A 20000-nucleotide genomic window follows, 5' to 3' on the forward strand; every position below is an offset into this window, starting at 1 on the left:
TAATGACAGAGATGATTGTAAACTTCAATTAAACACAATCTTAAAATAAACGCATCTAAAATACATGTAAGAACAATCATCATTATAACTTAATATATCGACTTTGGAAGTTTGAATGCAATGGTGAATCTTTATGGGAAACAAAGGCTATCATAAATGCCTTGAAGAGGAACAGGTTATTATGAACTGGTGTCAAAAAGGCCAGATCTTAAATCAGCATTCAGAAAACTATGTCATGAATAATTCATTTCGATAATTCCTACTACCTTGGAAACACATCATCGAGAATGATAGTATCAGGAAAGAAAAAATGGGTTCATTTATCTTGAAGGAGTAACGAACCAATTGACTTCCCGACGTCCTACCCCAGATAAGATAATAAATGGGACAGAAGACAAATATCGGAGTTGAAAATATTATTCCTTTCCAGGAATAACCCGAAGACTTGTGAAGTTCAAAAATCCCTGACACAGCATTGTCAATTCCATCATAACAGATAGCATTCATTAACAGAAAACCAACTCTGATGGCAGGCGGGATGAAGACTGACACGTGTGGGCGACCATGGGCTAGGGTGACAGCTTTGATTAGCAGCCTCTTCCTTCTATCAGCCACAATCAAGGCAGAAATGATACCCTTAGGTAAGTACGGTTTACCATTATTGAAATTTGTTCGGGATACAATCATGTCACAAATACACTATATGATATATATATATATATATATATATATATATATATATATATATACATATATATATAAATATATATGTAGATATGTATATATATATATATATATATATATATATATATATATATATATATATATATATATATATATATGCATACATATGTAAACTCAACTTATCAGTGTATATTCAAATAAATTTGCTTTGTAGCACAAATTAACCAATAACTTATACAATACAATTACATGACGTTATCAAATATCGAACTTTATAACAAAAACATAAGAAAAAATTATTTAGCCACTACTGTAACATTCAACACTTCAAGAGAAGGGAAATAATAAAAACTAATTGGAAATTTGGAAATTAATATATATATATATATATATATATATATATATATACATACATATATATATATATATATATATATATATATATACATATATATATATATATATATATATATATATATATATATATATATATGTTGTGATCATTACTAACACTTGTGATTTTCCCTTATTCAGACAGGCCTCTTCATATCGAACATTTTTCTTATAATATAAATTTCACCTTGGGTCTTTGAACCAAAGAGAGTGCTTATTAGATAGATATATAGATTGATAGATATATAGTTAGATATGTACATATATATGAAACTACCAACCACTTCCTAGATTTAGAAGACCAAAGTACAAAAAAATCTGAGGATTTGTTATTTTTACTGCGGTATCATAACCTTTACTTGGGGTTACTCGATCATTCAAAACCTCAATTTAAATGTCTTACTACAGATGAAAATTGCACTATTGCACTAGGTAGTGCAAGTAACTGAAATGCACCATGCCACAACCTTTTGATAGTGAATGCATAGTTGTGTGTGTATGTATATATATATATAGATATATATATATATATATATATATATATATATATATATATATATATACACACACACACACATAAATGTACTATGTGTAATTTCATTATATTTTTTCAGTTATAACTGATATGATATTTATTCCTATACGAATTTCTTATTTTTTTTCCATCTTCATTAGTTAATTCTAGTGAACAGGAGTTTGAAAAGAAAGAGCCAGTATAATAATGAAATAATGCCAATAATAAAAGAGCCCCTCCAAATGAGAACGCCATTCCCATAAACGTAGTATCATTGGAATCGCATTGGATTTCTAAAAAGGGGCTTAAATCCCCTCTTCTTAACGCCCTCTAATTTCCACTTGAACAATAACTACCCAGCGGGAAAAATGGAAGAAAAAACCTTAAACTTTCAGAGACAATGAGAATGTGTCTCTCTAGTCAGCCACTCCAATCGTTCAGAGGGTGAGTTGTAATGTAATTTTACGCTTAGTTGAACAGGTTCTTATATACCGGGCTCCAGTCGACATCCCTGATGAAAGTATCAATGCGTCTTCTCGCCCGATAGCGTCTTCAGTGTCTCGTCAGCACTAGAGGGATTTACCTAAAGTTTCGAAGATACTCATATAAGACTAATGCTATTTTCTTCACGGTAGGTGAAAAAGTTGCTTCTCAAGGAGAGGAAGAGATCCTTGCACATAGACATAGAGTATATGTATATATACACATATACAGTACAGCATTTATATAAGTATATATTAATCAGTATTTAGCAATATGAAATTTAGAGGTGATTGGACGTTCATAATTTTCTTGATAACTTTAAGTTGACCGATCAAGCTTTTATCCCAATGAAATCAAAAGATTATGGATCAAATCATCAATAGAATAAAATATCTTGAAGTTATCTGCTGCAAATATTTTCTAATTTATTTAGAAAAAAAAAAAAAAGCTATTCATGTTCTATATGATACAATAAGACACTGATGAGGTTCGGTAGGTAAATAGAAAATATAATTTGGTATGTGTAACGATACAAAATAACTTGGAAACTCTTGGAGTTGAATCATCTCCTCCTTTCTAAGAAGAGGAAATTAACATGAAAATGTTGATAAATCATATTCAAATCGAATCACTCCAGCTCTTCCACTAACTTTCCGTTGTATATTTTTTCCAACAACCCGAAAGATATTAATTGAAACTTATTTTTTTTCCCTTAACATCTAAATAACAATTTTTTACATACCAAGTGAAGTCTTTTCATTCAAGTTTAAAAAAAACATGAGAGCCTATTTAGTTATTTGGTTATGGCTGTCTCCATCCGCTAGCTCCTCGCGAGTTTCCTTTTCCTTCCAGATTCTCAAGACTCATTCCAAGACGATTTGGAAAGAAAGGTTGATTGTAGTGTAATAACACATCCCTTTCCTTCTATATAAATTCACCATTTCAATAATCATGGAATAATTTTTTTCTTTTTTTTCATCACCCCATGAACACTAAGTGGCTATTATCACGATAATACTGTGTCAATCATTTTCGCGTGTTTTATTACATATTGTAATAACAGAAAGCACCTACCATATCCTCAATTATAACACATATGCTTACAAAATTGATTTCAGAACAAGTAATATTGTACATACATAATTCACGCCTCCACAGTTGAAAAATCTTCATATACTAAGATTTTCAAGACATTTTACTGGACTTGCATTTGGGTCCTACCATGTATATTTCCCTTTATGTATTCTTGCCCTCATATTCCTAAGTATAATATAAGAAACAGTTACCTTCACAATTTGAGAAGTGTTTTCTGAAAATGATACACAAGCAATTAGGGTACATTTACAAATAATAGATGAGTCTAAGTGTAACTTATGACTCAAACACAATGGATGTGTATATATATATATATATATATATATATATATATATATATATATATATGTATGTATGTATGTATATACATATATGTATCTATATATCTGTATATATATGTGTTTGCATATGTGTATGTATGTATGTATATATATATATATATATATATATATATATATATATATATATATATATATATATATATATATATATGTATATATATATGCGTGTGTGTATCTGTGTGCATGTGGTATAGATAAGGAATATTCTAAAATATCTTTTCTATTCATTACTGAATCTGCATATGAATTTTCCTTTTATTATTACTCCATTTATCCGTACTCGAAACTCCATCATTTCTTTATCTCCTTCCGCAAGTGCTTCACAGACAGTTTCTCTCAACTTTCAACCTTTTTTTGCGTTTATGATGATTCATCTAAAAGGCCAGTATTCCAAAGGTGTTCAAAGAACGTGGTTGAATAATTCCTGCATGCATTATCTTGCTTGTTACTGTGAAATGCGTACTGATTTGCACATTTTGCCTTGCATTACTCCTTCCACATCTCTTCAAAAGTACTCAGCTACTTAAATAATTGGATATGCAAATTGATTTGTGTCATCTTCTCTCCATTGATTTTAGATAAGGTGTAGTATTAATTTCATTATTAGTGAATTGTTTCCTTTAGTAAGCAGCCGTGTCTCACATAACTTTCTTGTATTGAATGAAATCCGATAAGTGGTGCAGAATATACAAATTGTATATAGTGTAATCAGTTTTCAGTGTCTTACTGTATGATACTGAGAGAGAGAGAGAGAGAAAGAGAGAGAGAGAGAGAGAGAGAGAGAGAGAGAGAGAGAGAGAGAGAGAGAGAGAGAGAGAGAGAGAGAGAGAGAGAGAGAGAATCTTAAACCTTACCAGTCCCATAGAATAACGCACAAAATCTAGAATAAAAGGATAATAAATGTTCCCTTAATCGGCGGATGACATGATTTTACTGTTGGTTAACACATCTACAAATCACAATAAGAATAATATACTCATACGCATAAAATATGCTACTGGTTTTAATCAAATTGTTTATAAATAAAAATAACAAAACATTAAATGATATGCGTGGCATTTCCATAAAAAAAAAAAATAATTTTTAGACGTTTACGTTATTACCTCTCGTCAACTTTACAAGCTAATAAAAATTACCCATTCGTAAACATGTAAACAACGAATAACCTAAATATCTCGCTTAAAGAAAAAAATTTAAAATATCTAAATCGCTAATTTTAATTCTTAAAGAAGCATATATCAGAAATGGGAAGAGGTTCTTATTTTCCTTTTTAAAGAAACAAATCGAAGAAAATGATATAGCTGTTTTATCTCTTCAAAGAAACAAATCGAAGAAAAGGAGACAGCTTCTGATACACGTCTATTTGAATGAAATCCAAGAAGATTCCCTCTGTCTCACAAGTAAGATATATATTTATTTGCTTGTACTGATAAGGCCTGCGTGCAAATTTCCTAATACTGTTGAATACATAACGAAATACACAAATGGGGTCCCATATACGAACACAAACACACATAGTAAAGAAAAGGAAAAAAAAGATAAAAGTAAGTTTTGTTGCATCGATTTTTTCTTAATATAAAGAGTTGTGGTGCCCAATTGGAAACGTCCCTGTCTGACGATGGGCGGACTGGGGTTCGAGTTGCACTCAAACTCGATAGTTTCTTATAGTGTCGGCAAACTCACCATTCTTGTGAACTGAGGATAAAGTGGAAGGGGCTATTGGTCAACCTGCTGAATCATCACCAGCCATTACTTGGCCCTCCTTGTTCCTAGCTTCGGTTGAGAGGAGGCTTGGGCGCTGATCGTATGTATATATGGTCAGATACAAGGGCATTAACTTACTGACTTGGACATTGTCGCTGTCACTTGTCTTTACAACGCAGGAGTGGTCTTTAAACCCTTAAACATAAATATTTTTAAAAAGGGAAATGAAATAAATGTTTCATGGTTTCGAGAATCTGATATATCAAGCTAACGATTAATGCTAAATCTGGATATTATTCGAAGCAGCACAATAATTTACCTATAAAATGACTAGTCACGCCGCTAATATTGATTACTTCAATTTTTAATTAATCTGTAACCTCCCAGACTTCATATTATTACATAAAAAAGATAAACTAAAAAATAAATTTGGATACACAATTCCTATTTTTTTTAAACCACAGTAGAAACAATCTAACATTTTCCCCTAAATGTTTACCATCAAGAATTGTGAATATCACGCATGTTTAACCCTGGAACTAAAAAACAAACCTTCTATTGACGAAAATTCTGATTACAGGGGTGTTTTTTTCTCTCGTGCAAATATTTCAACCAATACATGTTTCATTCCAGACCATTCTTCTTCTCAGAGAGATTTCGTGGTCTTTTGGAAGTATATCATTGAGGAACTTACAGTTTAAAAGATTCTGGAAGAAAAGGAGAACAGGGCATATAATATTTTGGAACTGAATAGCAAGGCCTGATCTATACCCTCAAATTTCCGACTTCAAAGACTTCTTTGTGTGAATATAATGTTTGACGGGTACAACAAAGTCAAATAATTGATGGAAACAGGTTGTTACAATCGCTCTAATGATGTAGGCAGGGTAATGTCAATAGTGTAGCGCTCAGCCAGCAAGGATTCTCCAGACAACAAAAGAATATTTTTCCAGGGCCTAGGAAGTGTCGGATTGAGTGTGTAATCAAGTGCGGCTACCAGTGCCCCTAGACTTCAGCTCCGGTCTCCCTCTCAGCTCAAGTGTTTCTGGTTACACTCATTTCATCATCATACTGTACATCATCTGTGTTTTCAATACCAATCTAGTATGGTTTTCATACACTCTCTCCATTATGAAAAGTCTTCACCTACTCATGCGCAAGTGTACGTCCCCTTTTATAGGCCTGTCAACGCAAGAGCCCATGTCACATGAAATGCATGGCAATCTGAACCGTACCAAACTATCAATAGTTTGAACAGGATTAAGAAAGGAAGAGATCAAAGTCATGATACTTTCCAAAATAAACCGTAACATTTTTGCTATCAAAATATTTCTATCCCTTCGCCATATCTCAGAATTTCTTCACATTCCAATAGCTTTTACACAATTGACTACAACATCTAAAGAAAAACCTGTCTTCAATATCAACACTGAACATTACCACTTCAACTCCACAAAGAAGCGTGGGCTCATCAATCCCATCGTACATTCCAACTTTCACTTACACCTCGTTACCTAGTATATTTCCCATATTCAGCTACTCTCTTCCCTCCTAGTCATAACATCGTAAATTACTTACATTGCCAAATTTAATTTACAATGGGCTCTGAACAATGGCATGTGTCCCATACTTCCCATTCTTAGCTATGTGGTCGTCGTAGGGTTGTGTTATAGTAGACTCTAACAACCATAGTAAAGATTGAGCTGGGGACGAGGATACGACTCGGGTACAACTCTCTCTCTCTCTCTCTCTCTCTGTCTCTCTCTCTCTCTCTCTCTCCCTCTCTCTCTCTCTCTCTCTCTCTCTCTCTCTCTCTCTCTCTGTATATATATATATATATAAATATATATATATATATATATATATATATATATATATGTATATATCTATATCTATATATATATATATATATATATATATATATATATATATATATATATATATATATATATATATATATATTATAGAAGTGGCACTTCGGATGAGGCTAAACAACCTACCTCAGGTTTTTCAAGGAACACATATCCCAAAAGCGTATGGTAATTTATCAACGCAGCAGAGCAAAAAATGGATCTAGTGTACTTGGATTAGTAGTGACAATAAGAAGTTAGACACCAGGAAACATGCACGAATGTATAATGGTGAATTATATACACAACCAGCTATCAGTCCTTTCCTACTTTAGGACTCGATTTCCGGGAGCTATATCTTTCCAAACGCTTACTTCATATTGTATATTCATGAGGTGAGTGGTAGAAATATTCCATTTATACTGGCTTGCAGATAGGATATTATTCTGTGGTGAGGATATATTTCAATATCATATATAAAAATTGAAGTTATTAATGAATTTCAGATCAGAAATTGACAAGTTATTTATTTTCCTGTCGTAAATAGAATAAAAACCGAATGATAAATTACCTCCTTATATTCATTGCCAAAATGAAAATCTAAATCTTGGTTAAATACGTCATTTCTTTTAGAAAAGATATGATAAATATTTAACAAATGTATCTTTTTTGGACAAATTGCTTGTAGACCTATTATATTTGTTAGCATTTGGTTATGAATAGATCACATGCAATATCAGCAGTAATAATTTAAGTATATATATACAGTATCTAAGAACGAATTTTTTTTTTAAATGGCATGTAACTTGAATTTTTAGTCTCAATGACAATGGCAGAGCATCAGATGCAATATCCAAATTAATCGTAAAATAACATTTACCAATGAAAATGGAAATGATTGAGATAGGTTAAAAATACCCGGTATCCTATGTTCAACGCAAATATAACCGATCATAATACCTATAAAAAGAGAGATTCCTGGTTATTTACCAAGATATTGATTATATTCATTTTAAAGCAGAAGTCTTTGTAAAACAAAATAAAGAAGAAAAATAAACCAATTGACCAATTCTGTAATAAAGTATTGTAAACCTGAAATCATCTAAATATTTTATATTGTCATACAAAAATAAATTTTCTTCTTATGAACTGAGACTACATAAATAAAACACAAGGAAACTTGCAGAGGATAGAAACAAATTAAACGCAACTTTTCAACAAAACGAAGTCCAGGCCTTTTTCAAGCACCATCATATTTCAAGTAGAGGCTACACATGTATTTAAAGCTAAAATGTTTATTTCGAAAAGTTACCTTTTTCCATAAAAAAGAAGACAATCCTGATTTGCTTTTGATTCATCAATAAGATAACAGTAAACTGATTTAATTCAAATATTTCATAACCTCTTTAAAATTAATGAGAAAAACAAAAACTCAATAGACTATACTGCAAGAGCCAAATATTGCAAGGTATGCTTGATGACTATGATCTTTTAGAGAAAATACACATCAACCATGTCCTCACATATCACATAAACATATATATATATATATATATATATATATATATATATATATTATATATATTATATATATATATATATATTACAAGTTGTGTATGTGTATTCATAATAGCAATAATAATCAGCCTACGTTTCAATTTCTTCACGCATTATAAATAAGTTCGTAAATATAAGCTAAACCCAGGTACACAAATATACATCGAGATATTCTCTCTCTCTCTCTCTCTCTCTCTCTCTCTCTCTCTCTCTCTCTCTCTCTCTCTCTCTCTCTCTCTCTCTCTCTCTCTCTCATGTATACTGTATATATTACAGAGAGAGAGAGAGAGAGAGAGAGAGAGAGAGAGAGAGAGAGAGAGAGAGAGAGAGAGAGATGAGGAGCATAAACATAGGTAAAAATCACTGAAAGTATTGGAATATGTAGATGAATGTTATTGGTCTAGTGCAAAATGGTCTATTATTATTAAAAATGGGCGGATATTTAACCGACCTAATGACTCTAACTCGACTCTCACAGAGCTGGCCCACGAAAAAATCTGGAACCAATAAAATAAATTATTTAAAATCAAATAACTGATAAAATTTAAATACAAAAATTTAAAACTACTATGCATAAACCATTTTTTTTAAAAGTATTAGAACTGTATTCCTTAAAAACGATAATCCTAAGAACAAATTCAGATAAAATGCCATTCATTGTTTTTGGACCCAAATTTGAGACTCATATTTTACATTAAAATATATTCTGTTAATATAGTATTACAGACATTGCCAGTTAAATCTAGTCTGTGTCGTGCGCTTTTGTCTCTCTCTCCGTTGAGGAATGCCATGAATAAATAATATGTGTCACTTGTTACAACTTATTGTCGGATTCATCATTCCACATCTTCTGCAATTTCGTCATAATAAATTGCTTAATTGCGGTTATATAATCTTTACGGATGAAGTAATAAAGAAAATCAGCGAAACACAAAATGCAGGTGCAATGTGAAGACTATGAAAACTTGTGATGGATACATTATGAATGGCTGATGTTTGCAGACAATGTAGTGTAGAGATAGTATAACTAGAGAAACGTGGAAGCACTGGAAAGGGGTTGTATTTTCGAAAGTTGAAAATGAATGAATGCAAGAGTACGGTATGGAGGATGTTTGGGAAATACGTTGGTAATGAGACTGAATATATGAGTAGAATTAGAAGACATTAATTCACCAATAGATTTAGGTGATAATTATATAGATTTTGATTAGATTAAAAAGCAGGCGAGTTACAAAATTGATGAAGGAATGAAAGTAAGAGGTATATGCAGGTAATTTGAGGAACAGTTCCTATGAAAGTAAGGTTGTAGGACTTTGGGGAAACCCAAAGTGCAGACAAATAACAGTGGGTCTTGAACACAAAGAACGTCCCAGTACCATGCATAGAGAGGCAAGGAGTGAAAAGGGGTGGGAAATACACTGATTGAAAAGATACCAAGTCAAGAAATGGATTCGAACTGTGGAAAGAACAGAGGACGGAAGGTTAGGGGAATAGTGTATAATATGGATGTGTTGGGAGAAAGGAAAGGAAGAGCTATAAGGATTTAAGAGGTGGATTGCAAGATATATTGGAGCAGGAGGGCAAAGCTATAAAGAACGCGAGATAAAACATTCAAGATTGAAGTGAACAGAACTCTGGGAATGCGATCGGTCGCACAGCTGATAAGTATAGGTTTGTAGGTACATGCACTGGGTAACATTGAGGGAGTTTTCAGCACATGTAGTGCATTCTTGTAATAAAGCTCAAAGAATATGTGACAGTGATTCATTTTCTTTATTTCTGCAACAAAGGGTTCTGGTGGCCGATGTCATAACGTCCCTGATTGGTGAACGCCAGGCGGGGGTTCGAGTTCCGCTCAAACTCGTTAGGTTTTTTGGTCGCTGCAACCTTACCATCCTTGTGAGCTATGGATGAAGGGTTTGGGGGAGCCTATAGGTCTAGCTGCTAAGTTATCAGCAGCCATTTCCTGGCCCTCCTTGGTTCTAGCTTGGGTAGAGGGGGGATTGGGCGCTGATCATACGTTATGCGGTCAGTCTCTAGGGCATTGTCCTGCTCGATAAGACAATGTCACTGTCCCTTGCTCGGGCCATTCATGAGCATCATTTAATACTTTAAAAGGACTTATCAGCATGAAAAGCAGATTCACTATAAAAAATTTTCTTAGTACCAGAAACGAAAGGTAACCAAGGGCCTTTGTGTCAATGGCGTATGAGGAGATGATGATGATGATTACCTTCCTACCTTCCCTTATTCTATAACTCACCCATCTTTCTCTTTCACAGTGTGTTTTATCCATCCAAGTACTTGGAATAATCCATTTGATTAATTTCTTTAACAAGCTGTTTAGGCTTTCAGTTGTCTTTGTTCCTAGTTTCCACTTACTTTCATGTCGTTCTTCTCACTGAAATTGACTCTTAACATTCTCCTCCGGCTAATCTTTCAAATTCCTTTACAAGATTTTACAGGGTCTCTTTACTATCTCTTTTCAGTCTGTATTGTTAGCAAATGTCAGTAACTTCACGCTGAATCTGAATTCATGAATCGTTTGCTTTAAACTTTACTTTGAAACAATATCCACTATCATTTCAAACTTCTCAAATCCCTCTCCCCATTCGGATATTAACCCTTTGAGTGTCAACCCTTTACTAAATGTTTTGGCACTCAAGCCCCAGATCCTTTTCTTTAGTATTTTACTTCTCCCATTTTAGCACAAAAACTCTTAGGGTTATACGCGAACCCACTCCATCGGTGTGTATGTATGATAATCTTTCCGGGTGTGCTACTGTGTTCTATGCTTATGTACGCCAGCCTTGTCAAATTTAACTGGCAGAGATCATTGGCACTTTCTCCCAATCTCGTCACACGCAAAAAAAAGCAGAGAAGGGGAGGAGCTTTAAGAGATCTATGTCCTTCCCCTCCAAAATCCCCCCTGCTGATCAAGGATCATAAATTCTATTCGCAACATTAAGGTGTTGGCCATTCTTTCACTCTCAGTTCGAGTTTTTTTTTTTTTTTTTTTCTTGAGTTCCATTTCCTTCCTTTCAGATTTTCAGATCAAGTTTGAATCGCTGACTATTTAGATTCTTTCACATAATGACTTTTTTCCTATTTGTCAAATATCTTAACGAATATTTGACAAATGTTAACCTCCAAAAATATATAAAAATCTAGTTGTGAAGTTCAGGTTTCTGTTCTGTGAGGTAAAGTAAATATAAGGAGGCATCGTGATATGCAGGAAAAAAATTATCTAAGATTGGAAAATGTATGGCCTATTTGTTTATCCATCAATCAGTATAATTTAATTCAAATTTTCGAAAAGGAACTCATAACCACAACAACATGTTAAAAGAACAAAGGTAAAAACATTCAAATATTCTCATACTATTCACATACAGATTCGAAAATACGAGAGCATACACTCACACGAAAGCTGCACTTCATAACAAAAGGGAACATTAAAACCATTTTATGTATTGGTACTAAAGAGTAGCAATATTAAATACTTTGATTTTAGAGTTCGTATAATTTTGTACTAAAGAAGTAATATTTGTAATGAAAAACATATTCTATGAAAATAAAAATGAGTTTATGAAAAAATTAATATTGTGAAGAAACATGAAATAGAAATAATGACCATATTGAAAGTAACCTCTATAGACATACAATGAAATACTAAAGACCTTTTTCGGCAAAACATGAAAAGCAATATAATAAAGGCACCATTATGAGAGTTCATTCCCAATACCACATCATGGACACATTATTCGGAAAGTTGATATGTACCTGACGCGCTTTGAGGTAAAATGTAAACAACCCGTGTAGCAGATGCATATATTCCGTAATTTTAATCGAGACTTTTTCTGTAAAAATTAACTTTCCAGCTGAATATTTTCAATTAAAGTATTTGATGTCAACTCTCATAATAGCGCAGTATAGTCACACACTTTTCCGACACATTTATGCATTGTGTGTGTGTATATATATATATATATATATATATATATATATATATATATATGAATATATATATATATATACATATACATATACATATATATATATATATATGAATATATATATATATATATATATACATACATATATATATATATATATATATATATATATATATATATATACATACATATATATATATATATATACACAGTATATATATATATATATATATATATATATATATTTGTGTATTTGTTTCTTGACTTGTTTCTTTATTTATTTGGTGCATATATCTTCAAATTCCATGAAGACGACGTTTGTAGTCATAAGTTGTAAGAAAAAGATGCAAATGACACAATGAAATATTTGGTTTGGTGAAATAAAATTAAAGATTATTTGAGATGCAAGTGCATGTAGAGAAGGGATTATCATTTGCAACAATTTGCAAGACATTGAATATGATTGACATAAAAATCTCAAATTAAAGATAAGATATCTCATAAAAACAGAAGAGAAGGGGAGAAGTACTTCAAGGAGAATATGTTTTTTATATACAGCATAATTACAGTTCATCGTTACTGACGACAGGATTCTAACCCCTCCAATAAATTTGAAGTGTAATACGAATACTCCCTCCGTTTTGTGCATTGATATGACTCACATATCCAATCTTGGGTTTGTACAGAATACCTTGCCACATGTCGGGAAATTCAAATGGGGATTCATGTCTGGAGAGACCTCTTTTCTGGCGCTTTGCTGTTGTCTTTTATGGTGAGATGGAAAGCTTGGCGGTGATTCCGTTGTTGTTGTTGTTGTTGTTATTATTACTAATAGCTTAGCTACAGCCCTAGTTAGAAAAGCAAGATGCTATGCGCCGAAGGTCTCCAATAGGGAACAATAGCCCAGTGAGGATAGGAAATAAGGAAATAAATAAATGATATAAGAAGTAATGAAAATTGAAATAAAATATTTTAAAAACATTAACTACATTAAAACAGATATTTGATTAATAAACTATAAAAGGACTTTCACAAGCCTGTTCAACATAAAAACATTTGCTGCGAGTTTGAAGTTCTACTGATTCAACTACCGATTAGGAAGATCATTCCACAACTTGGTCAGAGCTGGAATAAAACATCAAGAGTACTGCGTAGTATTGAAACTCATGATGGAGAAGGCCTGACTTAGAATTAACTGCAGACCTAGTTTTACGAACAGGATGAAACTGTCCGGGAAGATCTGAATGTAATGGATGGTCAGAATTATGAAAAAAAATCTTATGCAAAATGCATAACGCTCATTATACACACCATGCTATCGCTAGCAAATATAAGATAAATCAATGGTTCCACGAATTAATGACGCTAATGGAAAGATGCAATCTGAATTGAACACTCTTAGGTCGAAAGAATGAGTAATATTTGTTAGAGAGAATAGACTGAAGACTTAAAGAATTTCTTGAAGACTTGTAGAAGTGACTCCTGACATCAGACACAAGGATTTGCTAGAATTTTGTGAGAACCTATAATACAGTGATGAAGAAATGAATCATTGGCAAGCAAGAGTTTTAAAAGTATGTCTATAAGAAAAGGTTCTAAAGGAATAGGCAAGATCAATAACTGTTGTTTTGTGAGAACTTATGGTAATATAATAGATTGTAAAATTCTGAAGAACATGATACAACTTAGTATACTATTGAAGGTGCATGGCAATATTTTAACTGGGAATATGAAATGGGGGATAAAAGTATCGGCAAGAAAAGAATTTAGTGGATGTATGGGAAGATTAAAAATTAATGTGAAAAGCATCTTCTGTCTAAAAACATAATTCATAGATATTTGATTTGGTAAGCATCGAGAATATATTGTATAGAAAATTAGTTTCTAGAACAATTATTTATTTTTTATGATGAATTGTGAGTAAGAAAGAGGGGAAAGTGCGCCAGAGGCATTTCCTGTATAAATGTCAGTTTATCCCTTCGGACATATTTTACATACAATTTTTCTACTCAGATCGGCGTCATTAAGTGTATTTTACGTCCAGTAATTACTATTTTTTTTCTTTTATAATTTACATATATGAACATTTACAAAATATCCTATCTTGTATAGATTTTGTGCTAAAATGGGAGAAGTAAAATACCAAAGAAAAGGATCTGGGGCTTGAGTGCCAAAACAGTTAGTTAAGGGTTGACACTCAAAGGGTTAATATCCGAATGGCGAGAGGGATTTGAGAAGTTTGAAATGATAGTGGATATCGTTTCAAAGTAAAGTTTAAAGCAAACGATTCATGAATTCAGATTCAGCGTGAAGTTACTGACATTTGCTAACTATACAGACCGAAAGGAGATAGTAAAGAGACCCTGTAAAATCGTGTAAAGGAAGTTGAAAGATTAGCCGGAGGAGAATGTTAAGAGTCAATTTCAGTGAGAATGTATGTAAGTGGAAACTAGGACAACAGAGACAACTGAAAGCCAAAACAGCTTGTTAAAAAAATTAGTCAAATGGATTATTCCAAGTATTTGGATGGATAAAACACACTGTGAAAGAGAAAGATGGGTGAGTTATAGAATAAGAGAAGGTAGGAAGGTAATCATCATCATCATCTCCTCATACGCCATTGACATAAAGGGCCTTGGTTACATTTCGCTAATCGTCTCTATCTTGACCTTTTGATTCAATACTTCTCCGCTCATCATTTCCCACTTCATGCTTCATATTTATCAGCCATGTAGCCCTGGGCCTTCTAACTCTTCTAGTGTCTTGTGGAGCCTATCCCTCACCATGATCTCATCCCCATATGGCGGTCGAGTAATTTCTCTTATAGTTTAATTTTTAATCCTGTCCTGCCATTCAGCTCCCAATATTCTTCTGAGGGCTTTATCCTTAAATCTACTAAATCTAGTGGAGACTGTTTCATTGTCATACCACGACTCATGTCCATACAGTAACACAGATCTCACTAAACTGGTATATAGCCTGATTTTTATGCGTAATTTCAGGCGATTGCATTCCCAATTTTCACTTTACCTTGCTATTGCGTGATTTACTTTTTTCAAGCGTTCACTTAACTCCAATTCTAATGACTTTATATTGGAGATCATAGTTCCTAAATATTTCACTTATTCTACCTCATTAATCCTTTCTCCTTCCAAGGATATTTCATTTTTCACTGCATATTCCGTTCTTATCATCTCTGTCTTTCTTCTATTTTTCTTGAGACCAACCTAGTGTGATATTTAATGCATTCTGGTAAGCAAGCTTTGCAAGTCCTGTCGTGTTAAGCTAATAAGGGCAGCATCATCAGCATATTCTAGGTCAGCTACTTTCCTATTACCAATCCAGTCCAACCATTCTCCACCATCTCCAAGTGTTCTACGCATTACAAAATCCATGAGAAGGATAAACAACATAAGTGACAAGACATTCCCTTGGGGTACTTCGCTGTTCACTGGGAATTCATTTGATAGGACTCCACTAAAATTAACTTTGCACTTGCTATGCTTATGTACAGGCTTGATCAAATTTGCATATTCAAGAGGAATTCCATAATAACTCAGGAATCTCCACAAAATTGGCTTTTTCATAGTCCACAAATACCATCAAAAGTGGATTTCTGTATTCTACGCATTGCTGTACAACATGTTTCAAAATGAAAATTTGGTCAGTACAACTTCTACCTTTTCTAAATCCTGCTTGTTCATCTCTCAGCTTTTCATCAATATTTCTCTCTAATCTCTTTAAAATAAGCATGCTATATACTTTCATGACAATTGACGTAAGTTTGATACTTCTGTGATTATTTCAATCAGTCAGGTGTCCTTTTTTTGCCATTTTCACCAACAATCCTAGCCCACATTTATCAGGTTTTCCCTCTTCATGCCACATTCTACAAAATAATCTTGTAAGCATTCTAGGGATCACTTCATTTTTCGGCCAGTATAATCTAGGCAGTTATTCCATCGTAACCAGGTGCTTTCCATCTTTTGAGTTTTCTAGTAACAGCTTCGACTTCAAACACACTGAACTCATTCATGTGCACATCAAGGTCTTCATCAGCTTTAGGTATATGAATCAAATTATTCCCTTCGTATCTCCTATTTGTGACCTTACTGAAGTGTTCCATCCAACTTGGCCTTGGATGGGTGTTGAAAAAATTGGATGGAGACTTACAAAGTCACGGAAAACAAAGGTTGTTGTACATAAAGGCGGCGCTCAACAAATTATCCTATATAAAAGTGAAATACGGATGTTGAATTCAAATATAAGAAAAAACGTTGAAGCCTTTTCAGAAAATTGCCGACTGAAATTGTGGTGTAAAAATGCGGGAAAGGTGATAAAAGGTTTTTATAATTGTCACGAAGTTTTGAGGTTAGTTCATATAGATATGATGTAGGACTCCATGTTTGTGAAAACAATTATATAACTAGTAAGTGACAAGAGAAGAGGATAAGGAAAAATGAATGACATTTATGTCTGATAAGTATGAAAGTGCAATAAAGCCGGTTGTGAAGATACAGAACTGTTTATGTAAGCTTTTTTTCTTATGCACTGCCGATGAGCTACAGTCCAACGTTTAAATATGAATGTTGGCGAGACCAGTATCTTATATTACTTTTGGATCCAGTGTTAAGAGGAAATGGCTGAAATGTTGAATACGCATACGTAATTATAAAAAAGATCACACATATATATATATATATATATATATATGTGTGTGTGTGTGTGTGTGTGTGTGTGTGTGTGAAAGTGTGTGTGTATGTGTGTGAGTGTGTGTATGTGTGTGTGTTTTATGTGTAGCTGTGAATATAAATCTACATATGTGTAAGTATTTAATCAAATAATATTACTGGGCTATTCTTCGGTAAAACCTATGTGACAACGAAAATTTTAAGTCTCCTCAAGGATATTTAGAGAAAGGATCACTCTTTATTCTTTTAAATAGTACATTTGGTATAATAATAATAATAATAATAATAATAATAATAATAATAATAATAATAATAACATTATAAAAATAGTAATTATAGCAGAAACAGCTTAAATCAGAGGTGATATGTCATCAACAGTATAGCAAATATAAGAGCTTCATATTCCAGTGAAGTTACCACCCTTTTCTTTTTTTAGGATAGGCAATGAAGGGCTGTTCCTTTACAAGATACTGCTGAATGACATATTTCTGAGATTATTCCTAATTTATGAAACCTTCTTATCTTCCCCAGTAGAATCTACTTGAAATATTCGTAGATGGTTTGAAATAACGCAATAATTTCGAAAATTAATAGGTGGATTCGGTATTGCAATCCAAATCTACTTCTTGTTCTTCTATTAACGTGTTTCTTCCCATTTGTATGGGGTAAGCCCGGTTGCTTTTTTTTTGAAGAACTTTGCTATGGCTTTTTGGGTGTAGACCATAGTCCCGATCGGCTGCCCTGCCTGATATCGCTTATGTTCATGTGTTGTACCATTCACCAGCGTCCTTCCTCCCAGCAGTGAGGAGTCCTGGTGCGGTTAGTACGACAATTCGAGACGTGTGAGGTGTCATTTATGTTTTCAGAAGGTGTTTGAAATCTACTTCTTTACCATCAAAATGTCAGAAGGTATCTAACGTCCCGCAAGGCGAGCTCCACGGAAACGTTATCTAACATAAGAATGCTGGATTCTATAGATTTTAACATTGAAAGATAGCTCCGTTTTTATAGCACTGGAAGTAAAGCAGAAAGTACTTTGCTGCATGAACAATTAAGTGGAAGACTTAACTGCAGCACCGATATTTTTCATTACAAGGAAGCAAATGGGGTATTACAGATGACGTCTATGATTCGTACTGTTGAAGATGTCACAAAATATAAATCAACTTCCATTACCGTTTGGAGATAATAGTTAAATATAGGATTCCAGCATTAAAAATCGTAATAATTGCACATTAAGCGCTAAACTGTACTAAGACTCATTACGCTAACATTTTTAAGATCCTTACATTTGAGTTCTCTATGCAAACCGATGCGCAACACTGGCTATCACCAATTATCGTAAGCAAATCAATTACAAAAAATATCATGGAGAGCCCACATGCGAATATGCACGCAAACACACACACACACACACACACACACACACACACACACACACATATATATATATATATATATATATATATATATATGTGTGTGTGTGTGTGTGTGGGGGGGGTGTTTGTGTCCGTTTGCGCTAATTATCAAGAAGAATGAAAATGTGGGCCAGACCTAAATGTTACGGGAGATGATTGTCAGAAGCTGTCCATGGTATAGGTGAATCTTCAGAGATATTATCAAATAGCAAATTGAGAATGTACACAAGATTCTGCAGTTGGTACGAATTATTATACGTTTTTATGATAAAATATAATAAAGTGACTTGTTTAATATAAAATTGGGATTAAAAAAAATCAGTGATATTTCCACGTATGTTTAATAATTCTATGGATGAGTCAGTGACTGGAAATGCAAGAAGATTTTGTAATCTAAGAACAGTTTCGAAGATTGGCGATAAACCTCAAAGTTGTTTGTAATATTTGAAGATTGATGGCAAATGTTAGTAGAAATAAGGTATCGAGGATGAATGGAACCAATAATTAATTGATTATTTTTATTTGTGAAATTTTCACAGCAAAATAACGTGCTAAACTATGATTGTTGCAATAATCATAAACGTGTGTACATTAAAAGACGCAGATAAAATAGGAAGTGTATTACTGGAGATCAAAGCTGTGCTTAATTTAATCAAGAAGGTGGGACATAATTTCCCTTTCTTAAATAATTTATAGAGGAAAAAATGTTCGTAAAACATTGCAATGATGGTGAAATCCAAACCTTTTCTCAAAAAAGGATTCAGGTTCCGAAAATGACCCAAAGTGTTTTTTCTTCTTCTCTGGAAATCGAATTAATTCCGAGACTGAAAGGGTGTAATTGAACTGTAAAGGAAACGGAGGTAGAGCTGCGATATCTTTTCCTATTTATTTATCAGTTAATAAGTTTAAGTGAGAAATATACTTCTCATTATTAATCTACAAGTCACAGCGCAAATTGCAATTACATCTAACTTGGTAAAGACAGCTGGAGAGAGAGAGAGAGAGAGAGAGAGAGAGAGAGAGAGAGAGAGAGAGAGAGAGAGAGAGAGAGAGAGAGAGAGAGAGATGTAAATCATTAGGACATAATAATTAGCTTATTGTATCTGGTAGTAAATAAGTACCTTTGAAGATGAAAGAACAAATTAAGAGACTAAAAGAGAAGCTACGTTAACTAACCAGAACTTTATCTTTGCAAGCACATTGAGCATTTTCATATCTAAACATAGACATGAATTAATAATTAGGTTTCTTACTAACGTCAGTTCTGATTTATACTCTACTAATTAAGCGCGATGTATTATATCGAAACTGACA

At 33.1% G+C, this 20000-nt stretch overlaps 1 protein-coding gene across 4 annotated transcripts in view; it reads left to right on the plus strand.

Annotated features, from left to right (window-relative positions):
* Positions 1–20000, plus strand: part of LOC137634159 (glutamate receptor 1-like) — a 585224-nt gene that overhangs the window by 304 nt on the left and 564920 nt on the right. For all 4 annotated transcript variants that reach the window (XR_011042460.1, XM_068366416.1, XM_068366415.1 and 1 more), the window contains exon 1: positions 1–641. This exon is cut by the window's left edge and continues 304 nt beyond it. Coding sequence is in view for 3 of the 4 variants with exons in the window: in XM_068366416.1 (XP_068222517.1) it covers positions 527–641 (115 nt within the window). In the remaining variant the exon portion in view is untranslated. The remainder of the gene's footprint in view (positions 642–20000) is intronic.

The sequence above is a fragment of the Palaemon carinicauda genome, chromosome 44, assembly GCF_036898095.1.
Source record: "Palaemon carinicauda isolate YSFRI2023 chromosome 44, ASM3689809v2, whole genome shotgun sequence".
NCBI lineage: Eukaryota > Metazoa > Arthropoda > Malacostraca > Decapoda > Palaemonidae > Palaemon > Palaemon carinicauda.